Consider the following 25334-nt stretch of genomic DNA (forward strand, 5'->3'; position numbering starts at 1 on the left):
AAGTAAAGTAACTTGCATGTTTTCTCTGTCGTTAATTTTATTATACGGCTTTATCTCTGTGTGCTACTTATGTCCTGTCAGTTGCATGGACCTACAGTTCAGCAGCTTTATCACCGCATGGTTTCTATCCCTGTGTGGTCAGGTACTTTAAAAAAACGCACACACACTTTCTCACTGTATCTCTTAGTTGCCAAATACTTTTCTCCTCAACAATTACCTTCTTTGTGTACCGCCACCATTTTGCCAATCAGTGGTGTCATGATTCGTTACCGGGTTCCTGTTTGCCACTCAAGCACTGACATGGATTTGGAAAGTTCCTATCTATCGTAGGATTCGGACATACCCTGCTGCAGAGCTTCCAGCTTGTTTGTCTTTCGTGCTCGGGATCCACCTTTCTCTCTCATCCACACTCATCAAAAGTGCAGCCTCTTCCCTTTTGGCCTTCCACCCACCCTCTTCTAAACTCACTTCTAGAGGCCCAATGACACCTTGAGAGGTGTGTTTCGACTCTGTGGGTAAATAACCCTTTTTTTACTTTAAGTGCCTGCAAATTGATGCCCTTAAGGCGCAGGGCTGCAATAATTATCAGGTTTCTATGCATTAACACATTAGCAGGACTGCAATAGTTCACTGATTATCATGTTGGTGTCTGTAAAGGGGTACTTTTGCTATTACTTTTACAGTCAGCAACTGCCTGAACCAGCGATATTGACATACACATGTACAAATATATAAATGTACAGATAAGTTACAATTTATAATATATATGTTTTTTTATCCAACAAAGGTGCCCAAAGCATTGAAGACGCACTCGATAGTGTATGCATACCATCCGGTTTATTCACACAAGTGTTCTCAATCCAGGCTTTTCAATTCGTTGACCTGACGCGTTTCGAGGCTGCATGCCTCTTACTCATAGGCAGTTTGTATGATGCAAGAACAGAGGGAACTCCAATTAGCTAATTGCCTTCATGTTTGTCCTTTTATCGGCTTGCAGTCGGCCTCGCTAAGTGCGTTGTGGTATCTACATGCCTTCTGGAATTTGTAGTCCATTCATTTGGAGCTTGTGTATTCATACCCTAGGTGGGTTCTGTTCACCATCTTTTAAAACAATTATTTTGTACCTTAGTAGGTCACTGGATCCTGCGCCGGGTTGTTAATCACTGCATACATAATGCCGCATTCCAGGCTCGGACACAGTTCCGTCCTGGCAGCCCCTCTGTATTTTCAAGGTGGTGCGCCTTCTACGGCAGGAAGGCCGTGCAGTAATTTTATCCAACAAAGGTGCCCAAAGCATTGAAGACGCACTCGATAGTGTATGCATACCATCCGGTTTATTCACACAAGGAAACCTAGCGTTCTCAATCCAGTCTTTTCAATTCGTTGGCCTGACCCATTTCGAGGCTGCATGCCTCTTACTCATAGGCAGTTTGTACAATGCAAGAACAGAGGGAACTCCAATTAACTAATTGCCTGCATGTTTGCCCTTTTATCGGCTCGCAGTCGGCCTCGCTAAGTGTGTTGTGGTATCTACATGCCTTCTGGAATATGTAGTCCAACCCACTCATGTTTATGGAAAGAAATGAGTAACAATTGTTTAATATGTATTTTCTGTTGTCCCACCCAATTGTATGCTTTTATGATAGAAAACAATATCGTTCATTGAGTTTGGAATGGAATATTTAGTATATTCTTCAGTTTCAGGCCAAAAACAAGAATGGTTTCCATGTGATCTTCGGACATTTGTAGGACCTACTCCCAGCAAGAAAAGGCGGCTTACATGTTTCTTCTGTGGTTTATATGGCTACTAACATTCTGATTGGTTGATGGGCTACTTATGTCTGGACTTGTAGTTTTTTTCTTTGACATTATAGGTTTTGTTTATATGGTTTATATGGCTGCTTTTATGTTAAAGCAAAGAGAATGCCTACGATCCACTGCTGGGCCAACCCTCTTGTCATTGGTTATCCGATGAGTCTTTCTGTGCGACTGAGAGTTGATGGGAGTTAGCACTTGGTCGAAGACATATAATTAACAGTATGACCCATACGGCTACACAATAAGGACCAGGAATTAGTAAATAATGTAAAGACGTTTTTTTTCAATTTAGCATTCAGGTTAATGTAAATGAAGCTCAATACCATGCTGTAAAATTACAGAATAAAAAACGGATAGCCAAACATCCTGAAGAAGTTTGGGTGCATCAGTGTGAGACAAACAAGAAGTGCAGTCACAACAATGGACAGATTCTGATGCTCAGAGAAGAGTCTTCAACCCTCTCTCCTAAGAGTGAGTAATATCTAAGGTCATCTAATTTAGAATCTCCAAATAATGAGGATGATTAATTCTAAAAGGATCTAAAAAGTTGGGAAAATACAGAAAAAGAGAAAAAAGTTTGGGAAATATGCAGGAAGCTGTGGGAAGGGGTCAGCCTTTCAGAACCTTGGTCAATAATCTTCTAGGTATAGGGAAATAAGTGTTTGCCTAAGCCACACTTAGCAAAGAATCAAAGTAAAGCATAGAGGAGTCTGTACCTCTCAAAGTCCAAGAAAAGTGGCCAACATCAACCTGTGGGAACACTAGTTAATACCACAAGAATCATCTGGGTAACACTCCTTGTTCACATCATCAAGGTCTCGATTGTCCTTTACATTTTCACTTTGTGATCTGTAACATTGGCAAACTCTCCAAGGGCAGTCCTGAGAGCACATCAATATTGGGTCTCAACATTTAATGAATAGAAACTGCCAGTGAACGCTCTGGCTCATCATGTTTTGATCAAGGACTTCTTCTCAGGCTCTCTATCTCTAGTACAGAGTTACATCTTTTCTCAAAACTAACAAACCATACCTGCAAGGAAAAGACACTCAAGCAGGAAATGAAAAACAATACTTCAGACAGAAAGAAATACTGGACTAACCATGGTAACTTAATGTATTAACTCAATGGTACACATTTAATATGTGTGTGCACATACAACTTACAAATAAGTGAAACGTCTGTGCATCAGGTTCATGCTACACCTTACATAAAGGGGAAATATCTATAAATGTGACTAAAATCTACGTTATGAATACCAAAGCAAAAACATGATTGAAATCATTCTCCTTTCTAAAGTAAATACCGTTCAGTAGTGTGAGGATGGTTTAATCCATACTCTAAAGCCTATATTTTGTTAAATAAAGTTAAGGTTCACAGTATATAAGATTTCTAATTCTACAGTGACTGCACTTCGGAAATACATCAAAAGTTATAAGTTTACATTAACAACATTAGGGAACATAAATAAGTAGCGCTAAATGCAAATATAAATTGTGTATTTGTAACATGTAAGGGTGGAGCCACAATTCCTCTGCTCCATCTACCTGTCCTTAATAGAATTGAAAATTCTTGTTCACAACAGTTATAAAAAAGTATTTTTTTCTGTGGGAGGAATTCTAACACTGCTACTATGCTGGACTTGTTCTGTGTGTCTTACTGCATCTTAAAACCATGATACTATTCAAAAGGTAAAGCTATTTTCTTTGTCAGTGCGTGTTCAATCTCCTCTTTAGTTCTGTGGTTTATAAGATGCATACCTGAGAGATTTATCTGTACAAGATGATGTATTAAATGCAATTTGTTTATTTTTACAGAATGAAAGGGGTCTAAAAAAGGAGAAAGAGCTGTCAATTGAACTTGCAAACATCAGGGATGAAGTTGGTAAGTGACCGATATTTAATTTTTGTTGAAAAGATTGTTATTCATGTCTTACAAAATATGCGTTCAAAGGACATTGTTCCTTGCTGTGATAGGAGATATTCATACCCCTCATTACAAACAACGGTATCCTATGTACAGTGGTAGGTTTGTGGCCAGGCTACGGCGGATACCTAGAATGTTCTGAAAATAATGGCAGATCCTTGAAGTAAATCATATGTGATCTTTAATGACCACGTAGTATTATATGATCTATAACCATGTATTGTCTTTATAATCCATCATGTCATGTTTCGTCAAAAATGGGTAGAATTAATGCGCTTTGTTTGTGAAAGAATAAGTCCCGAGCCCAAAGCTTTTTCTGCATTGCTGCCAAATGTCAGTGGTGTGACTCCGAGGCTGTATACTCCTGATTCCATCGCAGGCCTATTTCATCCACCACCTTACACTACTTGCCCCTTTATGTCACTCTTGGTGGTTGTTTTTCACCCATTCTTTCTCCGTTTGTCACATTTTTGTATATTTCTTGTTCTCCCTTTTCATCTTTTCTCTCTCTTGCTTTGTTTCAAAGTCTAATAATGACAAATACGTCCCATTCCCCTTAAAAAGAGTGCCGGTGGGCCCCACCTGTAACCACTGTCTCAAATTAAACACTGTTAATGTTTCATGCCTCAGTCAGGACCCACCTTGAGCTGTATATTGTGAAGATAAGTACATTTTCTTCTGGAGGCCAAGCTTGGACCAGTAAAAGCAGTAGCTTCAAGTGCAATATGAAAATAATCAGCAAACAGCAAAACACAAAGGGTAATTTCGCTTTTAATATTTGAAATAGTGCCTGTGAAATCATTCACTAGCCAATCATGATTCAGAAATGCAGGGTTTATGTGCATATCAATCAGAGATGTTTTTCGTAATATCTCCTGTCGAGGCACTCAATTCAAATGCAATCAAGACTAATATGACCAACAAAAGAACCCCGGAAGAGCCCAAGGTAAACAAGCTCTCTCCTGAGTACCAGTGATCCATTTTAAGACAGGAAGATGGTGCTTGAAACGTTTCTTCATGGTTAAGTATCATCTTATGTAAGGTCTACATCGTGGCGTTTCATTGTAGTACTGTAATATTTCAATCTACTACCGAGGGGGTCGGATTTCAGACCCCCTATACTGAAAATTAAATATTTTGTAATGCAGGGGGAAACAATCTTCCAGGATATTGAATGAAATTGGCTAGGACATATTTAGCGCCTCATCTTGAATTAGGAAGATCAATTACCCCGAAAGATTGCTTGGGGGAAATATAATCACTGCAGGTTACAAATTTTACTGGCACTTGGTTTTAACTGGCACTTATAATTTATTCATGTCAAAATTGCCGATTACTTGGTTTTAAACCGCATATTTTCTACCTTTTTGGTATGTTTCCCAATGCTCTCTCTGCCACTTTAAGCCACATATAATCATTTGGCATAAATGTGGAAAACAACACGTTTGTCAGCGATGTTTGTAATTCTTGAAGGATTGGTTGGGTATATTTTTATCACTAAAAAGTATATATTTGAAAGTGAAAAATCTGGGATTGTGGCTGGTTTAAATTAACCAGACGACACCATCTCGTCTCGGACTCCGAGCTGCAGTCCATTTTATTATTTCACACACATTTGTAATCTAAACGGTCAATTTCCAGAATTGCAACTACCAGAATACATTTGTTTGTTAATGTAATGCACAGGACTTCATTTAATTATCCAAGATCAAGTCCTTGTTTAGATTGGAAGGAAGTATACAAATCAACCAATCGGAACACTGAGACTTTGAAATACTCCTGGCAGGGCAAACAGAAGCATAAGGACACAATTGAGACAGGCAACAATTACACAATTAAACAATTTCGCAAGCTGGAGGACGTTTTCACTTGTACCATTTCCACTTACTAATTAAACAAGTGGTTCGCCCCATAAATAAGTCTTACATCGCTTAGTAATTTATTTCAGAGTCCTTTAAAGTCTGAGATTACAATGCATCAATGTGCTCCTTATTAATTTGCCTATGATTTAACGCTGCACCCAAAACTATTGAACTAACGTCAGCACCTTTACACCTGGCACAGCTCTCAAATGGTTTTAGTGAAGGAGCTGCAACAATCAATTTTTTAACATTTTCAAAGCCAGATGTTTAGAATCCCATGAAAATTAATTATCTTGGGCAAGAATTTACGCAGAAATTTAACAGCTCAGGCTGTATAAAATGCACATAGGACACACCTAGTACTGATTATGACCCAAAAAACGATCTCAATGTGACTCAGTACATTTTGGGGGGGAGTGTTATGAATAGCATCTGAAAAACCTGCTTTGGGAGCAGTAAGTAAGTAATGAATTTTATTGTTTTTGGTTATTTAAAACTGTAGCAATTTGAGATAAAAACAGCATAAAAAATGTAACGTCAAAATCTTCATTCTTTAAGCGAGACATAATTAAAACTTCTCCTTAAAGTCAATTCATTTCAAGCTTGGTTAGCATTACTATTAGTAACGTGGTTGTTGGAAAATTGATTATTAGTAGTGGTAAGTAGTGATTTACCGCTAGTAATAAGGATACACACCATGAAAGGGTCAGTCAAGGTCTCAATAATGTATTCCCTAGCTCACCACTAGGTAGCTGGCCCCGAGCAGGCAGTCTTAATTTAGGAGACAGGTGTTTAAAGCATTTGAAAACATCAAAACATGAAATAAGTAAGACACAACACACAATAAAATCCAACTCCAATTTATAAAAATAGGTTTTATTTTTATGAACTAATAGACACCAAAAAGACAAAAATCCAATATAGCGTAACCAGAGATATGAATTTTTAAAGAATAAACACTTTCTCGTGCTGAAAAACATATAGTGGCACTTTTGGACATCGGGTCGTGTTTGAGCAGGACAAAGTCAAAGTTTGAGGCCAAGCACGAGGGAGCCCTGGTCGGACACATTAGGAGGATGGCCTCTGTCAAACTTTTACCTTCACACTTAGTTGTTTTTCCCTCAAGGTTGAGCAAGGCACTTCGTCAGGCCAGATTTGGCACAAGTTAGCCAGCTTGACTTTCTGTGAGACCCTGGTCAAAATTTGGAAGTCTAGTGTTCCGGAGCTTTCATCGGGATTAACCTGAAATCCAGGCTGGGTCGGGGTTGAAGTTAGCCGGCTTGACTCTCGACGTTGAGTAGGTCCCCTTATGGAGATTTTCCTAAAGTTGCTCCAACTTCTCCATAGTTCTGGAACTTCTTGCTCAAGTTTCCCTTGAGGGTTCAAAGTGTCCAAAACACAAATACAAAGGTCTTGAGTCTCCTACATGGTCCTTGGGATGTCTGGACTACAATTCCCACAGTGCACATTGCTAAAGCCTTACAAGTCCATTGAACGAACTCCAGGATGGGGACTGTTGGTGGAAATTATGCATGTGGGCTCTGTTAACCTGTAGCTTCCAGGGAGTCCACTCCTTAATCCTTCTGGCAGCAAAGCTAGGTCCTTAGGGCAGTAGTACCAGATTGTGCAGCAGGTGCAGTCACTCAGGGTGCAGGCCTTTGGGTGCAGATCCAGATTCCAGCAGGGCATTTCTTCTTCTTCTTATAGTTTCAGGCAGCGGATCTGCAGAGCTGTGCAGCTCTCCCATATGTATTTACAGTTTCTAGGCATTAACCAGGGGACACCTCTGACCAATTGGATTCAGGGTGCCACCCAGGTGTATGATGACTTCCTCCAAAGTGTGGCATATTAGTGTCCCAGAAAGCAGTATTCTCTTAAAATCCAACCTGGAGAATTTCTCTCCTTAACCTAATTACTGAGGCTCCTTCGAGGCTGGGGGGTGTAGGATAAGGGGGTCAGCCTGTGCTGCCCTAAAGTGTCATTCAACCTTTGAAGACCAGTTTGGCTTCCCCACCCCCTTCCTGCCTTTTGATTTATGCAGCCAAAGTTTTCCACCCAAAGGAAATCCATTGTCTACTCTGGCAGTGCACTTCACATCTAATCAAGCAGCTCTAGCTCAGCCTGGGAAAGACTGGCTAATCAGGAGAGGGCACTGGAAAGCTGGATTTTGGCTCATAGAAAAGAAAGTTTAATAACGTATTTTCTGTAGTAGTTATTATAAATCTAACAGTGCAGGTGACCTCAACTATTAGTTTGATACATTGAAGTATATTTTTAGATGGCTCCTATCAATCTTTAGATTTAAATACATTATTACAATGTTAGCCTATGAAGTCATTCTCTACAATAGGGAAACACGAAATTGGCACACCCCAGTGCAGGAAATCTAATGGTGCCGCCAATCCTCCTTGCCCTACTATTGGCTTCTAGGTAGTTTGTACCACCCCCTTGCCTTATTATCTACTAGGGACTTACAGGGGTCTGTCTTTGCCAATTATAATAAGATCATATACCTTTACAGCAGAGCACTAGCACTGGGTCCGGTTAGCAGAGCCCAGGGCACAGTCAGAGTCAGTTACCAGCAGTACCAACCAAAAAATGGGGATGATCAGGGCAAAAAGGATGACTTTCTCGCAGTGGTTCAATAGCTGCTCTTTTGTAAGAGTGTAAAGTGCATACTGTCTCACCACGCATATGCCATTATATAGAGCATCTTGTGGACCAGATTACTTACCAAGGACCGGTAAAAGTACAGTAAGTACTGTGTAAAGTGCAATGTGCCAGGTAAAAAACTACAGTGGTTTAAATTTATGCTTAAATAGAGTAAGGGTCAAAATTGCTTGAATCAGTCCCTCCTAGTCATCAACCCCTTATTATGACAAAAACTGTATTTAAATGTAAGAGGGACTGGATTTAAAATTCAATGCAGGCAGGCCGTTCTTATTCATGGCTTTATAAGTGTCTTTCAGGAATTAAACAAATTCTAGATGTTAAGTTAATATGAGACACACCTAGACATATTTATATCACTTACTGCCATTGCCTGATTCCTAAGGGGTGAAATAATGATTTAAGCTAAAAGTTCCTTAAAGGCTTCAAATTGTTACAAATACAAACTACATGAATCAGTGATTCAAGTTTATAATTGCACAGTGTACATTTCAGGGCCTCGGACTCTTTCAGTCGCCCATATTTGTATGCCTTTAGAGGTATTATTCCACATCTTCTCCTGATTAGGTCTTTTTGTGCTATAGGCTTATATGGCTAAATAGATGTGGAGCCCTCCCATTGGACTGGTAAAGGGTGATACACAAATTTGTGTGGATCTTTGCTGATAGCTCCTGTCGATCATCCTAAACAGACTTTAATCTTGTATTTGGGAGAAATATCTTTATGAAATAAGGTTTGACCCAGCTCAAGTTGTAGAACTTACATTTTCACAGGTAACATTTTTTCCTGGGTAACATTTAACATTTAACATTTGCAAAACATTTTAGCAAAATCTGATTGTGTAGTTCACTACTTTTTGCAAAAATTAAAGTGTCAGCTTGAAACACCATAGGCACCTTTAAATAATACCTCCATTAGTTTCTAGAATACACTGGTTGCTAAGTGAAGTCTAAATGGAGTCTCAAATATTTAAAGGTGCAAAAGAGCGTTACTAAGGTAGAGTCAAAACTAGGATTAACGGACAATGCCACCTGATGATAGAAGGATTTTAAATCAATCAAGGAAAAGTAAAACCATACTCATGATTTCACGTGTACGTGGCAGGGGATGGCATGATTACCACAGCTGAAACCCATTCTGAGGAATCTGTTGACTCTATAATACTATCTGCACTTAATATGTCTAAGAATTTTTTGAAGTCTTCCCTGACACACAATGGTTTGACTATGTTTTTACAGGAATAGCACTTTGTTCCTCAAATCGCAATACACGTCCAATTTTGGAATACTATAGCAATGTCTGATCAAATTATTCACGTCTACTCACTGAGAGAACAACACCGAGTCTTGTCCTCAATAAACAGAGTGAGCATTGATACCTGCAAGCCAAGTGCGGCTTTAGACCTGGTCCTTGACAGAAGGGGGTGTTCCACTTCTAGATTGAGGTGCCTATTAAGTGCCTGTAGGCTCCACATTTCTCTAGACAAGTGCCTGCAATTGATCAAGGCTGGCAACGCCCCAGGGCGGTTAATTCTTTGTATTTCTAATTGTTTCTGTACTTGATTTAAAAGTTGCAAAAAAAGAGGGCAGAATAATGGCAGTAGACATTATTTCTCTGTGTCTCGCAGCACAATAATAATGTTCGGATGGAGGATTGCTTTTAGCTACTCTTCAAGCGCTGGACTTTGAGTCTCCAGCCTTCTGTGACCTTTGCATTTTTCATTTGTTGCAAACCCTTCTAGGAATTGATTGTGTCCGCTGCCAGCTCAGGTGCAAAGGGGAATTAGATCAGCAGATTGTTGGGAAATGTTACAGAAATGATGTCAGACCCTATGACTTAACCCTCACCTATCCCTCAAGTGTCCAGCCACCATGTCACTCCGGATTATGTCCCTTAAACCTAACCGCAGGGAGCACGCATCTGGCAAGAACATGAAACTCTCATTGTCTTTGCTATTGGCTCATTTAAAGGCAGATTATGTCATGTACTACACTTTATATTTGAACAACTGGCTAATGATTAGCAATAAAACAATCAAGTGGCTGCACCAATGTTTTTTCATTGAAAATTGCCTGGGTCGCAGGTCTTTAATTTAGTATTCTTATAATATTAAATACATATGTTTCTACTGTGTCAGAGTATCCTTCGCATTATATAAATGAGATATATATTTCTTACTACTAGTTTGTTTTAGGTTTATGCAATATGTCCTTAAAAAATGAGAGTTTAAGGCGACGAAACATAACAATAAAGAAAAGACCCGTGCAGATAGACTGTTGTCTTGCCATGTATGCCTCACACACAGTATGAAGCTAAATGCACATTCAGAGTGCCAGATTTCATCATTTCTGCACTGGTACACAAATGAGTCATTTTTGCTGATTGTGGGAGAGGGAATTGACTCCATGTTACACAGCCATTTGTGAACTAGGGCAAACTTACTCCTTGTCGTTCATTATAAGGAATCGAACAAGTATATTTTCCCCGTGATCAAATGTGAAAAAATGAGATGAAGTTTGAGGAAAGACACGTTTTCCGTATTTCTAAGTATAAAAGCAACATAAATAGTGCAGAATCAGTCTGCTATGGATGAAACATGTTCTTCATTAAAAAGTATTGCGCATTAAGTGATTTATAAAATCTTGAGATGTGGCATATTTTGAGCATTTCTCTCAAAATCTTAGCAGTCATTTATTAACATAGGGTTTTAAGTAGGCAATTTAAATTGTTCCAGCTATTGTAGACGCATTTAACCGAATCATATATTGTACTGTATGTTATTGATATATATATAACAAAAAGTGTTTATCACCTTGTGGCAGTTCATCCAGGAACGTTGACTGAATCTTGTCATGACTACAGTGTTGGATTAATTTCGTACATTAGTAGACTCTGGCGCCTATACCTAGGAATGTACATGTTAGCCATGTGGCTAGATAATTTGGGTCAAGTAGGCACAGAAAGGAAGCAGTTAGTTAAGTCCAGCACGGTACCAGTGCTAGGGACAGATGCTTTGCGGATAGGTAATGGACATGCAAGCTTTTCATCCATCAAAGAGCAGTTGTTTTTAGGCACAGCAGGAGGTTTAATCGACTCTATTAGTTTTCCAGTTGAGGAACATCTGGTTTTGGAATGGGGCAAAGAAGTTGCATCTTTATTAGTTAAAGTTTCTTTTCCACTACTGAATACCAATCTACATGGTGATGGTGGACCATGTGTCTCAGCAAAGGTTGCAGTCAAAATGTATGGAGATGTGTTCAAATGTAGACAAAGCATAACTGAAGTTTCACCAGTCATGGCACTGGGTTACCTTGTCAAATCGATATATTATAAATTCAAAGTTGCAGGAGCTGAGGCATGTTACAAAAGGACTGCACAATAAAACCTGCTCAAATGTAATAGACTATCAGGCCCCATAACTATTTCATTTATCAGGACCTTAAAATAAACATGACAGTAGAGAGAAATGCAAGAAGTGTGAAGAGGAATCACGAAACAAAAATATATACTCTGTAGAGGAACCGTGAAAAATGGTGATATTTTATAACCTCAACACATAGGTTGTTGGATAGACACCCTTCCTCAGGACTTTGTAAGGTGTATTAGATTCTTATAAAAAGGACTAGAAAGGTTTATGAATGCACTTTTACCCTGGCTTTGGTGGTGAAGAACAGATCAATGCCCGGAGTTGATGCTGATGTCTTAGGTTCTACATACATACAATTGCAGCCATGTTTGTAGCTATGCTCACGGGCAGAACTGAAAGTGACATTCAAGAGAAGATATTAATGTTGAAAGAAGTAGCTGATATAATTAAGAAGTATTTGTTATTTATTTTTGTTAGAAATGTAGGCAGGAGCAAGAGGTAAGTGTGGGCGGGTATAATCTACTAAACATTGTTTCTTCGATGTAGGAGGAACCTTGACAATATATGCACAGGGATTAGAGATGGGCATTTCAGGCACTTGGAAAGAAATCTGCAGATTTTTTTACAATAAAAAGGAAAACACTAATATTAAACAAAGTTTGACAGGACATTAGAGTTTTGGGACGTGTAACCGTTGCTTCTAGACATCTTCCTGTGAAACGATATAGTTTTTGTGACCTACAGATCACCACAGAAGTTGAATGAATGAATCAAACCAATTTATAGAGCGTGCTGTTACCCTAATAGGGTGCCCTGGCACTGAGGAAATCCAGCAAACATGCAAAAGACCATTTTGCCGAAAGGTAAATTTTAATTTATTTTTTAAAATAAACTAAATTTTTTTCTACTGACTGCCAAGCTCCATTTTTCTAGAAGGTGTCAGGATACAGGCCAAACACAGACAGCATAGCCTGCTTGGGGTCTAGAAAAGGTGGAAGATGGGTCCGTGGCAACCCAGATCAGGAACACTAAACTGCAAATTGCATGAATTCACACACTGACTCCTGCTGTTAAGGTCACATCTGGGACAGTAGTGGCAGACACCTATTTAAGCTCATTCATGGTTAAGAGGCTTCACCAGGCGACATGTCGCCAGTGCTTAATTTGAGCAGATGGCTTCCGGTGCTCAGCACCGGCACTTAATCATCAACACCGGAGATGGGGAGAGGGGTTGGCCTAACGGCTAAGGCGCTCGACCTCGGACCTGGGGATCTGGGTTCGAGTCTCGGTAACGACGCCAAAAAAAACTCCTGTGAATCTGGGCAAATCACTTAATCTCCCCGTGCCTAAAAAAATGAAAGTGTGTCCTCATGTAACATAACTGGTGCTATGTAAAGCGCTCTGATACCTGATTCGGTTCGGGTCTAGTTCACGCTATATAAAACTCTGCAAAAAAAAAAAAAACACCGGCGCTTTTCATGAGCACCAGTTAAGGACACTATCATTTATGATAGGCATGGGGAAAATAAGTGATTTGCCCAGAATCACAGGATGTTGAGCCGATGCCAAGGCTCAAACCTTGTTCCCATGCTCGGAAGTTAGCTGCTCTGGCCATTACGTCACACCCTCTTCCCCACTTTCATAGTTAGTAGTTGGTTCTGTTTTAGGCAGCGCTAACAGGAGAAATGGGCTGGTGTAAGCTGCCTCCTGACGAGAGCCCTGGCACTTATTTTCTTTACAAATTGACCACTGCATAGTGCCGATATCGGCCCGCACACCATCCCCCAAACGACAAGCTCCCCATCATAAATAAGTGGACAAGACAACTTGTTGTTGGGAAAAGTAGTCGCAGGTTTATTAGCATATCATTGCTAAACATGGTGGGTTAACTTACAGATGATCCAAAGGCAAGCCGCCCCTCGCAGCTTGCCACCTGATAGGCCAAGTAGCCCGCGGCCTTGGCCATACGGTGCTTAGCCGTTGTGGTGAGAGGGTAGCCCCTCACCTGTCCAGTGAACCATTGGTCCACCCTCTAGCTCACACCCCCCCCCCCTACGAGGGGCGGAGCGTTCAAGCAACCCCCGGTTGTCCAGGTAACCAACCGCCCATAGGATAACGGGGCGCCGTCGCACCCCCAGGGTCCACCGCACGGATCTCCCAGGGATAATAGGCCTCTGCACCCTTTGTGCTTCTGCATAGGGTACTCCTAAGTACCTTTCGCCTCTGGATCATCATGTAACTCCTCCTGCAACACAAATAACAAAATATTAAAAGCATAGCAACCCCCCCCGCCACTTGAGATGTAGGGTAAGCGGCAGGGAGGGCAACATCGAGGGCAGCAAGGAATAAAAGAGACTGCTCAGAGGCGGGGGGAGACCTAAATACCTCGTCCACCCACCCGACCCCAAGGGAGCGTGCTAACGTCATGGCAGCGGCCAAGGGCCGCTGTACACCAGAAGGCTGGTGCGCCCGCCATCCTGTGGCACTACGGGACCCGCCCTCTTATGAGGGTCACCTGCGGCGACGTGTCGGGCGGCCTGCATAGTGCCGATATCGGCCCGCACACCATCCCCCAAACAACAAGATCCCCATCATAAATAAGTGGACAAGACAACTTGTTGTTGGGAAAAAGTAGTCGCAGGTTTATTAGCATATCATTGCTAAACATGGTGGGTTAACTTACAGATGATCCAAAGGCAAGCCGCCCCTCGCAGCTTGCCACCTGATAGGCCAAGTAGCCCGCGGCCTTGGCCATACGGTGCTTAGCGGTTGTGGTGAGAGGGTCGCCCCTCACCTGTCCGGTGAACCATTGGTCCACCCTCTAGCTCACACCCCCCCCCCCTACGAGGGGCGGAGCGTTCAAGCAACCCCCGGTTGTCCAGGTAACCAACCGCCCGTAGGATAACGGGGCGCCGTCGCACCCCCAGGGTCCACCGCTCGGATCTCCCAGGGATAATAGGCCTCTGCACCCTTTGTGCTTCTGCATAGGGTACTCCTAAGTACCTTTCGCCTCTGGATCATCATGTAACTCCTCCACAGCCCTGGATGTGGCGACCGTCCAGACAGGGCCCCCCACCAGAGCTACCTCCTAGACACAGCCTGCAGAGATCAGCGCTTCCTGAATGTCCAAAATAAATAAATCCATGCCTACATTGGACAGGTGGACTCCTTCTCCGTCAAGGCAGCCAGAGGCTTTGGCGTGAAGCTCCCCATGGCGAATAAAACCGAAGCCCATCAGCTCCGCGAACTTACGCATAGCGCAGTTTACTTTCCTTCTCGCCATTTCTAGTGCTTGCCCAGAGCGAGCACCCAGCCAAAACCGGCGTGGTGTGATCTCAGACTACCAAAGATCGCAAGGACCCAATAAATTGCTGATTTTGGTAATGTTCACTTTCATGTCCCTTAAGAGAAACCTTTTCCCCAGGAAAGGAAGGTCGTGCCCTCCCACGTGCAGAATGAGCACATCTGGAGTGTGGGCGTTCCCTTGTAATTCTCGTGTTAGCAAACCAAGCACCCCGCTCCATCGCAAGCCAGTGACTCCATGCCAGACAAAGTGAGTTTTGCTAAACCCATGATTCCACTTTCTGCTTTCTGCCCACCGGGCCAACCTGGAAACCCCCTCGTGTCCCAGCACCCAGACCGTTGTTCCTGGTAAATAAAGAGAATTTTTTGTATGAAACTATTTATTACACACACAAAATTCACACTGGTAGAAATACCACACTGCACACAAAAACAGCAAAACATTTTACTTGTTACATGGCCCGTGTGCCCAATATGTACAGATTCTGATTCAAGCCCCAGGACAACACATCAACCAAGTCTTGAGTTCACAGAGCACTACTTGTTACTGTCTGGTCTGATGTATCTTTTATAACAGTCAGATGACCATCTCCCCAGCTGCTTGATGCCTTCTACCTGTACCCCTTCTGAGGATGCTGTTGTGGCTGCTCCTATGCGGAAGGAGTGGGAACTGTACTTTTTGCCCACCAAAGAGACACCTGCTGCAAACAAGCATGCGTGCATGACATGTTCTACTTGGAATTTAGTCAAAGGCGTGCCATCTGCATGTAAGAGGAGATAACCCATATCGGGGGGGCGGGTGGCAAGGTAAGCAGACAGGAGGCTCACTGAGCAAAATTTGGGCGCGCCAAGGCTTTGAGGCCAAAGTTCAATCCCCCTGCCTCTCAGATCAGTCTTGGATTTGCGCAGAGTAATCTTGAGCGTGTCTCCCAAAACCAGAACGTCCTGCAAAGACAAAGCTACGCCTGACACATCATGTTTAGATTTGGCAACTAGTTCAGAGATCCTGAACGCGCCAAAGAAGGCTAGACTAAAAGCAGATGCGAACAAGGCAGACTCGTAAGCGGACGAAGTGATCTGAGGCAAGCACAGGATCATATTTTGCAGAGTAGCAAAGTCAATAGGCGATCTGTTGTCGGGCACCTTGTGTTCCTTCCTAGCCCACCCTTTTAATGCTGCCCTGGTAACAAATGCCCTGGTAGGGTCCGCCTGTCCTAACAACTTGGCTTTATGACTGATGGCCGCTATGTGTCCAGAGATCCAAGAGTGGCTCTTATTGTTGTCTTTGGCCCACAGGATGAAGGCCTGGACTTTCAATTCTGCCACATCCCCTTCAACTTCCCAATGTCCGACAGTTGCACAACATTTTTTAACACAAGCCTTGTATCTATTGATAGTGTTCTGTGCCAGGGACATCTCCCCCAGAGCCCTCATCCTGTTCACCACTTCAGCAGGTACCAGAGGTGCGCAGGGAAAGGGGTGGCTTCCTCTGTCGCTCTCGGCCAGGCTTCTCGGAACCGTTGCCACTGAAAACGAGAGAGAGCGTCAGCAGCGATGTTCTTGATGCCCTGAATGTGACCCGCCCTGCATTCAACATTGTTAAACAAGCAAGTACGCACCAGCTCGCGCAGCAAACAGAGAACCAGGGGGCACGAGGCAGAGTGGGAGTTGATGGCCTGTACCACTGCTAGATTATCTGACCACAGCAGGACCCTTTTGGCGGACAGGATGGTGGGTCAGAGGTGGAAGGCCACCACAATGGGGAAGAGCTCCAGTACTGTGATCTTAGCAGTCACCTTCTTCTTGACCCATGCGTTGGGCCACTTCTCTGCGCACCACTCCCTGTCTAAAATGGCCCCAAAACCGCACCTGCCTGAAGAGTCCGTGAATAGAGAAAGGTCAGGACTGCCCGCCCAGGGAGCCCTCCAGATCACTGCCCCATTGAAATTACGCAGGAACTCCGCCCACATGGCCAAATCATGCTGAATACCTTTGCTTAGTTTCACCATGTGGTGTTTTTTGTCGATGTTAGCAGTGGCCCTGGCAAGTCTCCTGGCAAAGACCCTACCTTCTGTATCGTTTTTGGCCACTATAGGTGTGGCAGGGTATACTCAGACATGAGTCCCTTTCTCACTGCTCCATCAGGATTCAAGCAAGCCGGGCCGAAGAGGCTGAAATGCCAGAAACCGGTCCCCGGTAGCTTGTCTCCTTTCTGGTGAAGAATTGGCTTGGTAGTTTGGTCTGCCCTGTTCCCATGATGCACTGGGCCAGGGACAGACTAATTTGCATATAGCCAGGTTCTGAGCTGGGATGGGGCAGTGAGATAAATAACGGTGATGGATCAAGCCCTGATCTTTGGACTGGGTAAGAGTGGTCTGCTTAATTCAGACACTCTGTTCATCACCACCCCCTTTTCTGTATCGTTTTTGGCCACTATAGGTGTGGCAGGGTATACTCAGACATGAGTCCCTTTCTCACTGCTCCATCAGGATTCAAGCAAGCCGGGCCGAAGAGGCTGAAATGCCAGAAACCGGTCCCCGGTAGCTTGTCTCCTTTCTGGTGAAGAATTGGCTTGGTAGTTTGGTCTGCCCTGTTCCCATGATGCACTGGGCCAGGGACAGACTAATTTGCATATAGCCAGGTTCTGAGCTGGGATGGGGCAGTGAGATAAATAACGGTGATGGATCAAGCCCTGATCTTTGGACTGGGTAAGAGTGGTCTGCTTAATTCAGACACTCTGTTCATCACCACCCCCTTTTCTGTATCGTTTTTGGCCACTATAGGTGTGGCAGGGTATACTCAGACATGAGTCCCTTTCTCACTGCTCCATCAGGATTCAAGCAAGCCGGGCCGAAGAGGCTGAAATGCCAGAAACCGGTCCCCGGTAGCTTGTCTCCTTTCTGGTGAAGAATTGGCTTGGTAGTTTGGTCTGCCCTGTTCCCATGATGCACTGGGCCAGGGACAGACTAATTTGCATATAGCCAGGTTCTGAGCTGGGATGGGGCAGTGAGATAAATAACGGTGATGGATCAAGCCCTGATCTTTGGACTGGGTAAGAGTGGTCTGCTTAATTCAGACACTCTGTTCATCACCACCCCCTTTTCTGTATCGTTTTTGGCCACTATAGGTGTGGCAGGGTATACTCAGACATGAGTCCCTTTCTCACTGCTCCATCAGGATTCAAGCAAGCCGGGCCGAAGAGGCTGAAATGCCAGAAACCGGTCCCCGGTAGCTTGTCTCCTTTCTGGTGAAGAATTGGATTGGTAGTTTGGTCTGCCCTGTTCCCATGATGCACTGGGCCAGGGACAGACTAATTTGCATATAGCCAGGTTCTGAGCTGGGATGGGGCAGTGAGATAAATAACGGTGATGGATCAAGCCCTGATCTTTGGACTGGGTAAGAGTGGTCTGCTTAATTCAGACACTCTGTTCATCACCACCCCCTTTTCTGTATCGTTTTTGGCCACTATAGGTGTGGCAGGGTATACTCAGACATGAGTCCCTTTCTCACTGCTCCATCAGGATTCAAGCAAGCCGGGCCGAAGAGGCTGAAATGCCAGAAACCGGTCCCCGGTAGCTTGTCTCCTTTCTGGTGAAGAATTGGCTTGGTAGTTTGGTCTGCCCTGTTCCCATGATGCACTGGGCCAGGGACAGACTAATTTGCATATAGCCAGGTTCTGAGCTGGGATGGGGCAGTGAGATAAATAACGGTGATGGATCAAGCCCTGATCTTTGGACTGGGTAAGAGTGGTCTGCTTAATTCAGACACTCTGTTCATCACCACCCCCTTTTCTGTATCGTTTTTGGCCACTATAGGTGTGGCAGGGTATACTCAGACATGAGTCCCTTTCTCACTGCTCCATCAGGATTCAAGCAAGCCGGGCCGAAGAGGCTGAAATGCCAGAAACCGGTCCCCGGTAGCTTGTCTCCTTTCTGGTGAAGAATTGGCTTGGTAGTTTGGTCTGCCCTGTTCCCATGATGCACTGGGCCAGGGACAGACTAATTTGCATATAGCCAGGTTCTGAGCTGGGATGGGGCAGTGAGATAAATAACGGTGATGGATCAAGCCCTGATCTTTGGACTGGGTAAGAGTGGTCTGCTTAATTCAGACACTCTGTTCATCACCACCCCCATTTCTGTATCGTTTTTGGCCACTATAGGTGTGGCAGGGTATACTCAGACATGAGTCCCTTTCTCACTGCTCCATCAGGATTCAAGCAAGCCGGGCCGAAGAGGCTGAAATGCCAGAAACCGGTCCCCGGTAGCTTGTCTCCTTTCTGGTGAAGAATTGGCTTGGTAGTTTGGTCTGCCCTGTTCCCATGATGCACTGGGCCAGGGACAGACTAATTTGCATATAGCCAGGTTCTGAGCTGGGATGGGGCAGTGAGATAAATAACGGTGATGGATCAAGCCCTGATCTTTGGACTGGGTAAGAGTTGTCTGCTTAATTCAGACACTCTGTTCATCACCACCCCCTTTTCTGTATCGTTTTTGGCCACTATAGGTGTGGCAGGGTATACTCAGACATGAGTCCCTTTCTCACTGCTCCATCAGGATTCAAGCAAGCCGGGCCGAAGAGGCTGAAATGCCAGAAACCGGTCCCCGGTAGCTTGTCTCCTTTCTGGTGAAGAATTGGCTTGGTAGTTTGGTCTGCCCTGTTCCCATGATGCACTGGGCCAGGGACAGACTAATTTGCATATAGCCAGGTTCTGAGCTGGGATGGGGCAGTGAGATAAATAACGGTGATGGATCAAGCCCTGATCTTTGGACTGGGTAAGAGTGGTCTGCTTAATTCAGACACTCTGTTCATCACCACCCCCTTTTCTGTATCGTTTTTGGCCACTATAGGTGTGGCAGGGTATACTCAGACATGAGTCCCTTTCTCACTGCTCCATCAGGATTCAAGCAAGCCGGGCCGAAGAGGCTGAAATGCCAGAAACCGGTCCCCGGTAGCTTGTCTCCTTTCTGGTGAAGAATTGGCTTGGTAGTTTGGTCTGCCCTGTTCCCATGATGCACTGGGCCAGGGACAGACTAATTTGCATATAGCCAGGTTCTGAGCTGGGATGGGGCAGTGAGATAAATAACGGTGATGGATCAAGCCCTGATCTTTGGACTGGGTAAGAGTGGTCTGCTTAATTCAGACACTCTGTTCATCACCACCCCCTTTTCTGTATCGTTTTTGGCCACTATAGGTGTGGCAGGGTATACTCAGACATGAGTCCCTTTCTCACTGCTCCATCAGGATTCAAGCAAGCCGGGCCGAAGAGGCTGAAATGCCAGAAACCGGTCCCCGGTAGCTTGTCTCCTTTCTGGTGAAGAATTGGCTTGGTAGTTTGGTCTGCCCTGTTCCCATGATGCACTGGGCCAGGGACAGACTAATTTGCATATAGCCAGGTTCTGAGCTGGGATGGGGCAGTGAGATAAATAACGGTGATGGATCAAGCCCTGATCTTTGGACTGGGTAAGAGTGGTCTGCTTAATTCAGACACTCTGTTCATCACCACCCCCTTTTCTGTATCGTTTTTGGCCACTATAGGTGTGGCAGGGTATACTCAGACATGAGTCCCTTTCTCACTGCTCCATCAGGATTCAAGCAAGCCGGGCCGAAGAGGCTGAAATGCCAGAAACCGGTCCCCGGTAGCTTGTCTCCTTTCTGGTGAAGAATTGGCTTGGTAGTTTGGTCTGCCCTGTTCCCATGATGCACTGGGCCAGGGACAGACTAATTTGCATATAGCCAGGTTCTGAGCTGGGATGGGGCAGTGAGATAAATAACGGTGATGGATCAAGCCCTGATCTTTGGACTGGGTAAGAGTGGTCTGCTTAATTCAGACACTCTGTTCATCACCACCCCCATTTCTGTATCGTTTTTGGCCACTATAGGTGTGGCAGGGTATACTCAGACATGAGTCCCTTTCTCACTGCTCCATCAGGATTCAAGCAAGCCGGGCCGAAGAGGCTGAAATGCCAGAAACCGGTCCCCGGTAGCTTGTCTCCTTTCTGGTGAAGAATTGGCTTGGTAGTTTGGTCTGCCCTGTTCCCATGATGCACTGGGCCAGGGACAGACTAATTTGCATATAGCCAGGTTCTGAGCTGGGATGGGGCAGTGAGATAAATAACGGTGATGGATCAAGCCCTGATCTTTGGACTGGGTAAGAGTTGTCTGCTTAATTCAGACACTCTGTTCATCACCACCCCCTTTTCTGTATCGTTTTTGGCCACTATAGGTGTGGCAGGGTATACTCAGACATGAGTCCCTTTCTCACTGCTCCATCAGGATTCAAGCAAGCCGGGCCGAAGAGGCTGAAATGCCAGAAACCGGTCCCCGGTAGCTTGTCTCCTTTCTGGTGAAGAATTGGCTTGGTAGTTTGGTCTGCCCTGTTCCCATGATGCACTGGGCCAGGGACAGACTAATTTGCATATAGCCAGGTTCTGAGCTGGGATGGGGCAGTGAGATAAATAACGGTGATGGATCAAGCCCTGATCTTTGGACTGGGTAAGAGTGGTCTGCTTAATTCAGACACTCTGTTCATCACCACCCCCTTTTCTGTATCGTTTTTGGCCACTATAGGTGTGGCAGGGTATACTCAGACATGAGTCCCTTTCTCACTGCTCCATCAGGATTCAAGCAAGCCGGGCCGAAGAGGCTGAAATGCCAGAAACCGGTCCCCGGTAGCTTGTCTCCTTTCTGGTGAAGAATTGGCTTGGTAGTTTGGTCTGCCCTGTTCCCATGATGCACTGGGCCAGGGACAGACTAATTTGCATATAGCCAGGTTCTGAGCTGGGATGGGGCAGTGAGATAAATAACGGTGATGGATCAAGCCCCGATCTTTGGACTGGGTAAGAGTGGTTTGCTTAATTCAGACACTCTGTTCATCACCACCCCCTTTTCTGTATCGGAATAATTCTAGCAGCAAAGTTGAGCAGGCCTAGGATGCCCTGGATACAGCCCAGGGAAGCTTTGTCAAGTCCTACCAGCGCAAGAACCTTACTAGACAGGTCGCGCACCTTCTCCTCAGGTAATCTGGATTCCCCTGCAACAGTGTCAATCTCTATACCCAGAAAGGTCAGGATTTGAGCCGGCCCCACTGTCTTATCCAGGGCAAGGGGGACCCCCAGGTGATCTGTAAGACGTACAAAATCTGCCAGGGCCTGTGAGCACCGTTGTGTCCCGTCACTCCCAATAAACAGAAAGTCATCCAAGTAATGAGTCACCCCTTCTACACCGAATGTGTCTTGGAGTGCCCATTGCAAGAAACAACTGAATGCTTCGAAGTACGCACAGGACACAGCACAACCCATGGGCATGCATTTGTCAAAGTAGAACATGCCGTCCAGCTTGAAACCTAGCAGGTGATAGCTGCTCGGGTGGACTGGTAGTAACCTGAAGGCTGATTCAATGTCAGCCTTGGCCAACCAGGCCCCTCTGCCCGCTCTCCTGACCAGGTCCAATGCTACATCTAGCGTGGCATAAGACACAGAGCACGCATCCTCATCTAGCCCATCGTTGACCGAAGCCCCTTTAGGGTAGGAAAGGTGGTGAATCAGTCTAAAGGCACCTGGTTCCTTTTTGGGCACGACCCCCAAGGGAGATACAACAAAGTTCTCTAAAGGTGGGTGCAGGAAAGGACCTCCTACCCTGTCCAGCGCTCTCTCTTTCTCCACCTTCGCCCTCACCACCTCTGGCTGATCCTTGGCAGATCTAAGGTTCTCAGCATCCCTGTTTCCCAGAGAACCAGAGTAAGGGATCCTAAAACCTTTGTGGAAACCCGCTAACAGCAAGCGTCTGTCTGCCTCTAAGGGGTACCGCCTTAGTAAAGGGGTAATGTTGTCAATGATCACAGGGGACCCTCCCTGAGGCACCGGCCGGTGTGTACTTAGAGGGGGAGAGGCAGAGGCTGTGGAAAGAGGGCGCCCAGAAAGCTCGCTGAAAGGCAAAGAGGGGGAAAAAGAGGGCGTGAGAGGAGAAATCAACACTGGAGACCTGTGACCTGAATCCAACTTACTGACCACTCTTGCTAGCTGGCTGGGAGCTCTGCTTGGATTGGCAAGAGGCTGAGGTTGCGGGGTGGGGCCCCCCGCAGGTGTTACAGGCGTGGACAAACTTACATGTCTTCCCCCAGGAACAAGACCCATTATTGAACAAACGGCAGGTGCTGGGGGGAGAACGCTTGAAGCCACCTCTGGCACTACCTCCTCTGCGACCCCCTCGAAAGGAATGCTTACCCTTGCCCCAAAAAAAGGAAGTTCCCCCTGAGGAAGCCTGCCCATTGGTAATGCTGCTAGCTGGACCCACTGGAACCTGGCCCCGTGCTCCCATGTGCTCCATCCAGAGCTGCACCTCCTTCTGATCCCAGTTCAACTCTGGGCACTGAGACATTTTTCTACGAAACTCCCTATCATAGTTGATCCACCCATTTCCACCCCATTTCAAGGCCTCATTATGGATGATCCTGGAGTATTGAACAAGGCCTGGGCCCTGCTCCGGAAAGCGTCCCATAGTGACAGACGCTAGGATAGAGAAAGCTTCTAGCCAATTACCAATGTTCTTCTCAGGCCATGGCTGGTACTTGACCTTTTTCTCCTCCTCCTTAAACCCAAGCTTTCTAGCATCCATGCCTTCCTGCCCTAACATGAGAAGGGTGAAAATGTCAATGAACTCCCGTCTCCAGATGGCCTCTTTAGCGGCCTGGGGTACCTGCCAAGCCAGAGAGCATCTCCCCGAGAGGAGCGGAGCATTGGAGATCGCGGGGACAGGAGTAGGCACGGGAACAGGCAAAGGGCTGCCGGCTGGAGGCACCCCCGAGGGTGCGTGAGAAGGAGCCGGAGGAGAGCTAGAAACCAAGGTGGTGGGCGCAGGAAGAGCGGCGGGGGAGCTCACCGGCGGAGCCCCACTAGGGGCCCCGATCGAGGTCGTGGGAGCCACAATTGGTGAACCAACAATTACTGAATCCCCCTGCTTTGCAGCTGGCACTGAAGACCAAACAGTGGAGGCTGCCAGAACAGAACTCCCGCTCACCATGCCACTAACCCCAGCTGTCGTGGCGCTATGACCAGGTAACCCCCTTTGAAAACGCTCCATGAAATTGTTCAAAGAGTCCAAAACTTTTGTCAGATCGTCTTTGGTAGCAAAATTACCTTGCGACACCTGAGTGTCCTTGGGGGGGGCAGGAGGCGGTGGCGTAACACTTGTCCCCAGCGACGGGACCTCCTTGGGGGTCGCCACAGACTTGCTACGAGTCAGCGGCAAAGATTCCAAGGGGAAATCCCTAACTGTGGGCTTTCTGATCCGCTTGGGCCTGGATGGAGCGGCATCGGTATTGTTCGAGTTGTCGGTCGAAGGGGATTCAGCCGGGCACCCAGAATCCTCTGGTTCTGGCGTGTTCATCAGGTTCTGTGCCCAAGCCAAGCCCTTCAGTTTCGCCAGCTCCAAAAAGTCAGCCCACACTGCGTCTTGGGAGGTGCCTGGCAACGAGTCCTCCACCTGGGTGATATCTTGGAAGAGGGGAGGGGAACTCTGGCTGTCCATTCTGCCTTCACAACACTTGCACGGAATCTGGGGATAAAATTTTTGGGATCAGCCACAACACACTACTGGAAAATGACCTGGCCTACGTGAGAGTCAACAGGTGCGTGTCCCTCACCCTTCCATACTTACATCCCAGTGGTGCGACAAGCGGAACGAAAGTTTCAAGCGATATGAAGGTCTCCGAGAGTGAGAGTGAGAAGGGGCTATGGAGGGAAAAGGCGGACGTTAGTAGGAGTGTTTGTTGTTGACAAGTCCTTAAGACCACAACCGACATGTTCTCTTTCCCCTACTGCGTGCATAAATTCTCCCTCCATGTCCACCCCAAGAGGCTGGTTCTACCAGTATACCTGTCTCTGTACCACTAGAATCCACCTGTCCCCCTTCGTTGATCTTCCGCTGATGAATTTTTTACTTGCAATCTGAAAAATAAAGAACAGTGTCACAACGTTTCTTTTCATTCATTAAATTGTTCTCCTTCGTTTGTTGTGTTCCTTCCGCTTTTAGGCGCCTTGCCGCTGTATTTCTGCTCCTTCACATCCAGGCTTCCCTAGCCGTATACATTCAATCCTGCAAGATATGGATGTTAGTGCCACCTTAAATGAATTAAATATCATCTCTTGTAAATTTCCCCTGTATTCCTTAAAAGCTATACACCATACATAGAAATTCCGTGGCTACGTGACTCGGGGGAAACCTGTTCACAGTGCTAGAAGGTGCAGATGCCGAAGCTGACGAGGGAGGCCCCCTCTCGGCCCGAAGAATCCCCCGCAAAGTACTAAAGTGCCGGCGAGGAGAGATGAAACGAGGGGAAAACACTGTGTCTCACTGAAAGACTAGGCTGAATACATAAGCTAATCACATGC

At 45.5% G+C, this 25334-nt stretch overlaps 1 protein-coding gene across 1 annotated transcript in view; it reads left to right on the plus strand.

The window, feature by feature from the left end:
• The window catches only part of MTUS2 (microtubule associated scaffold protein 2), a 1701731-nt gene that overhangs the window by 1547357 nt on the left and 129040 nt on the right, over nt 1-25334 (plus strand). Inside the window, exon 12 of the mRNA XM_078657132.1 lies at nt 3636-3702. Coding sequence (XP_078513258.1) covers nt 3636-3702 — 67 coding nt within the window. The remainder of the gene's footprint in view (nt 1-3635; nt 3703-25334) is intronic.

The sequence above is a fragment of the Lissotriton helveticus genome, chromosome 8, assembly GCF_964261635.1.
Source record: "Lissotriton helveticus chromosome 8, aLisHel1.1, whole genome shotgun sequence".
In the NCBI taxonomy this organism is placed as follows: domain Eukaryota; kingdom Metazoa; phylum Chordata; class Amphibia; order Caudata; family Salamandridae; genus Lissotriton; species Lissotriton helveticus.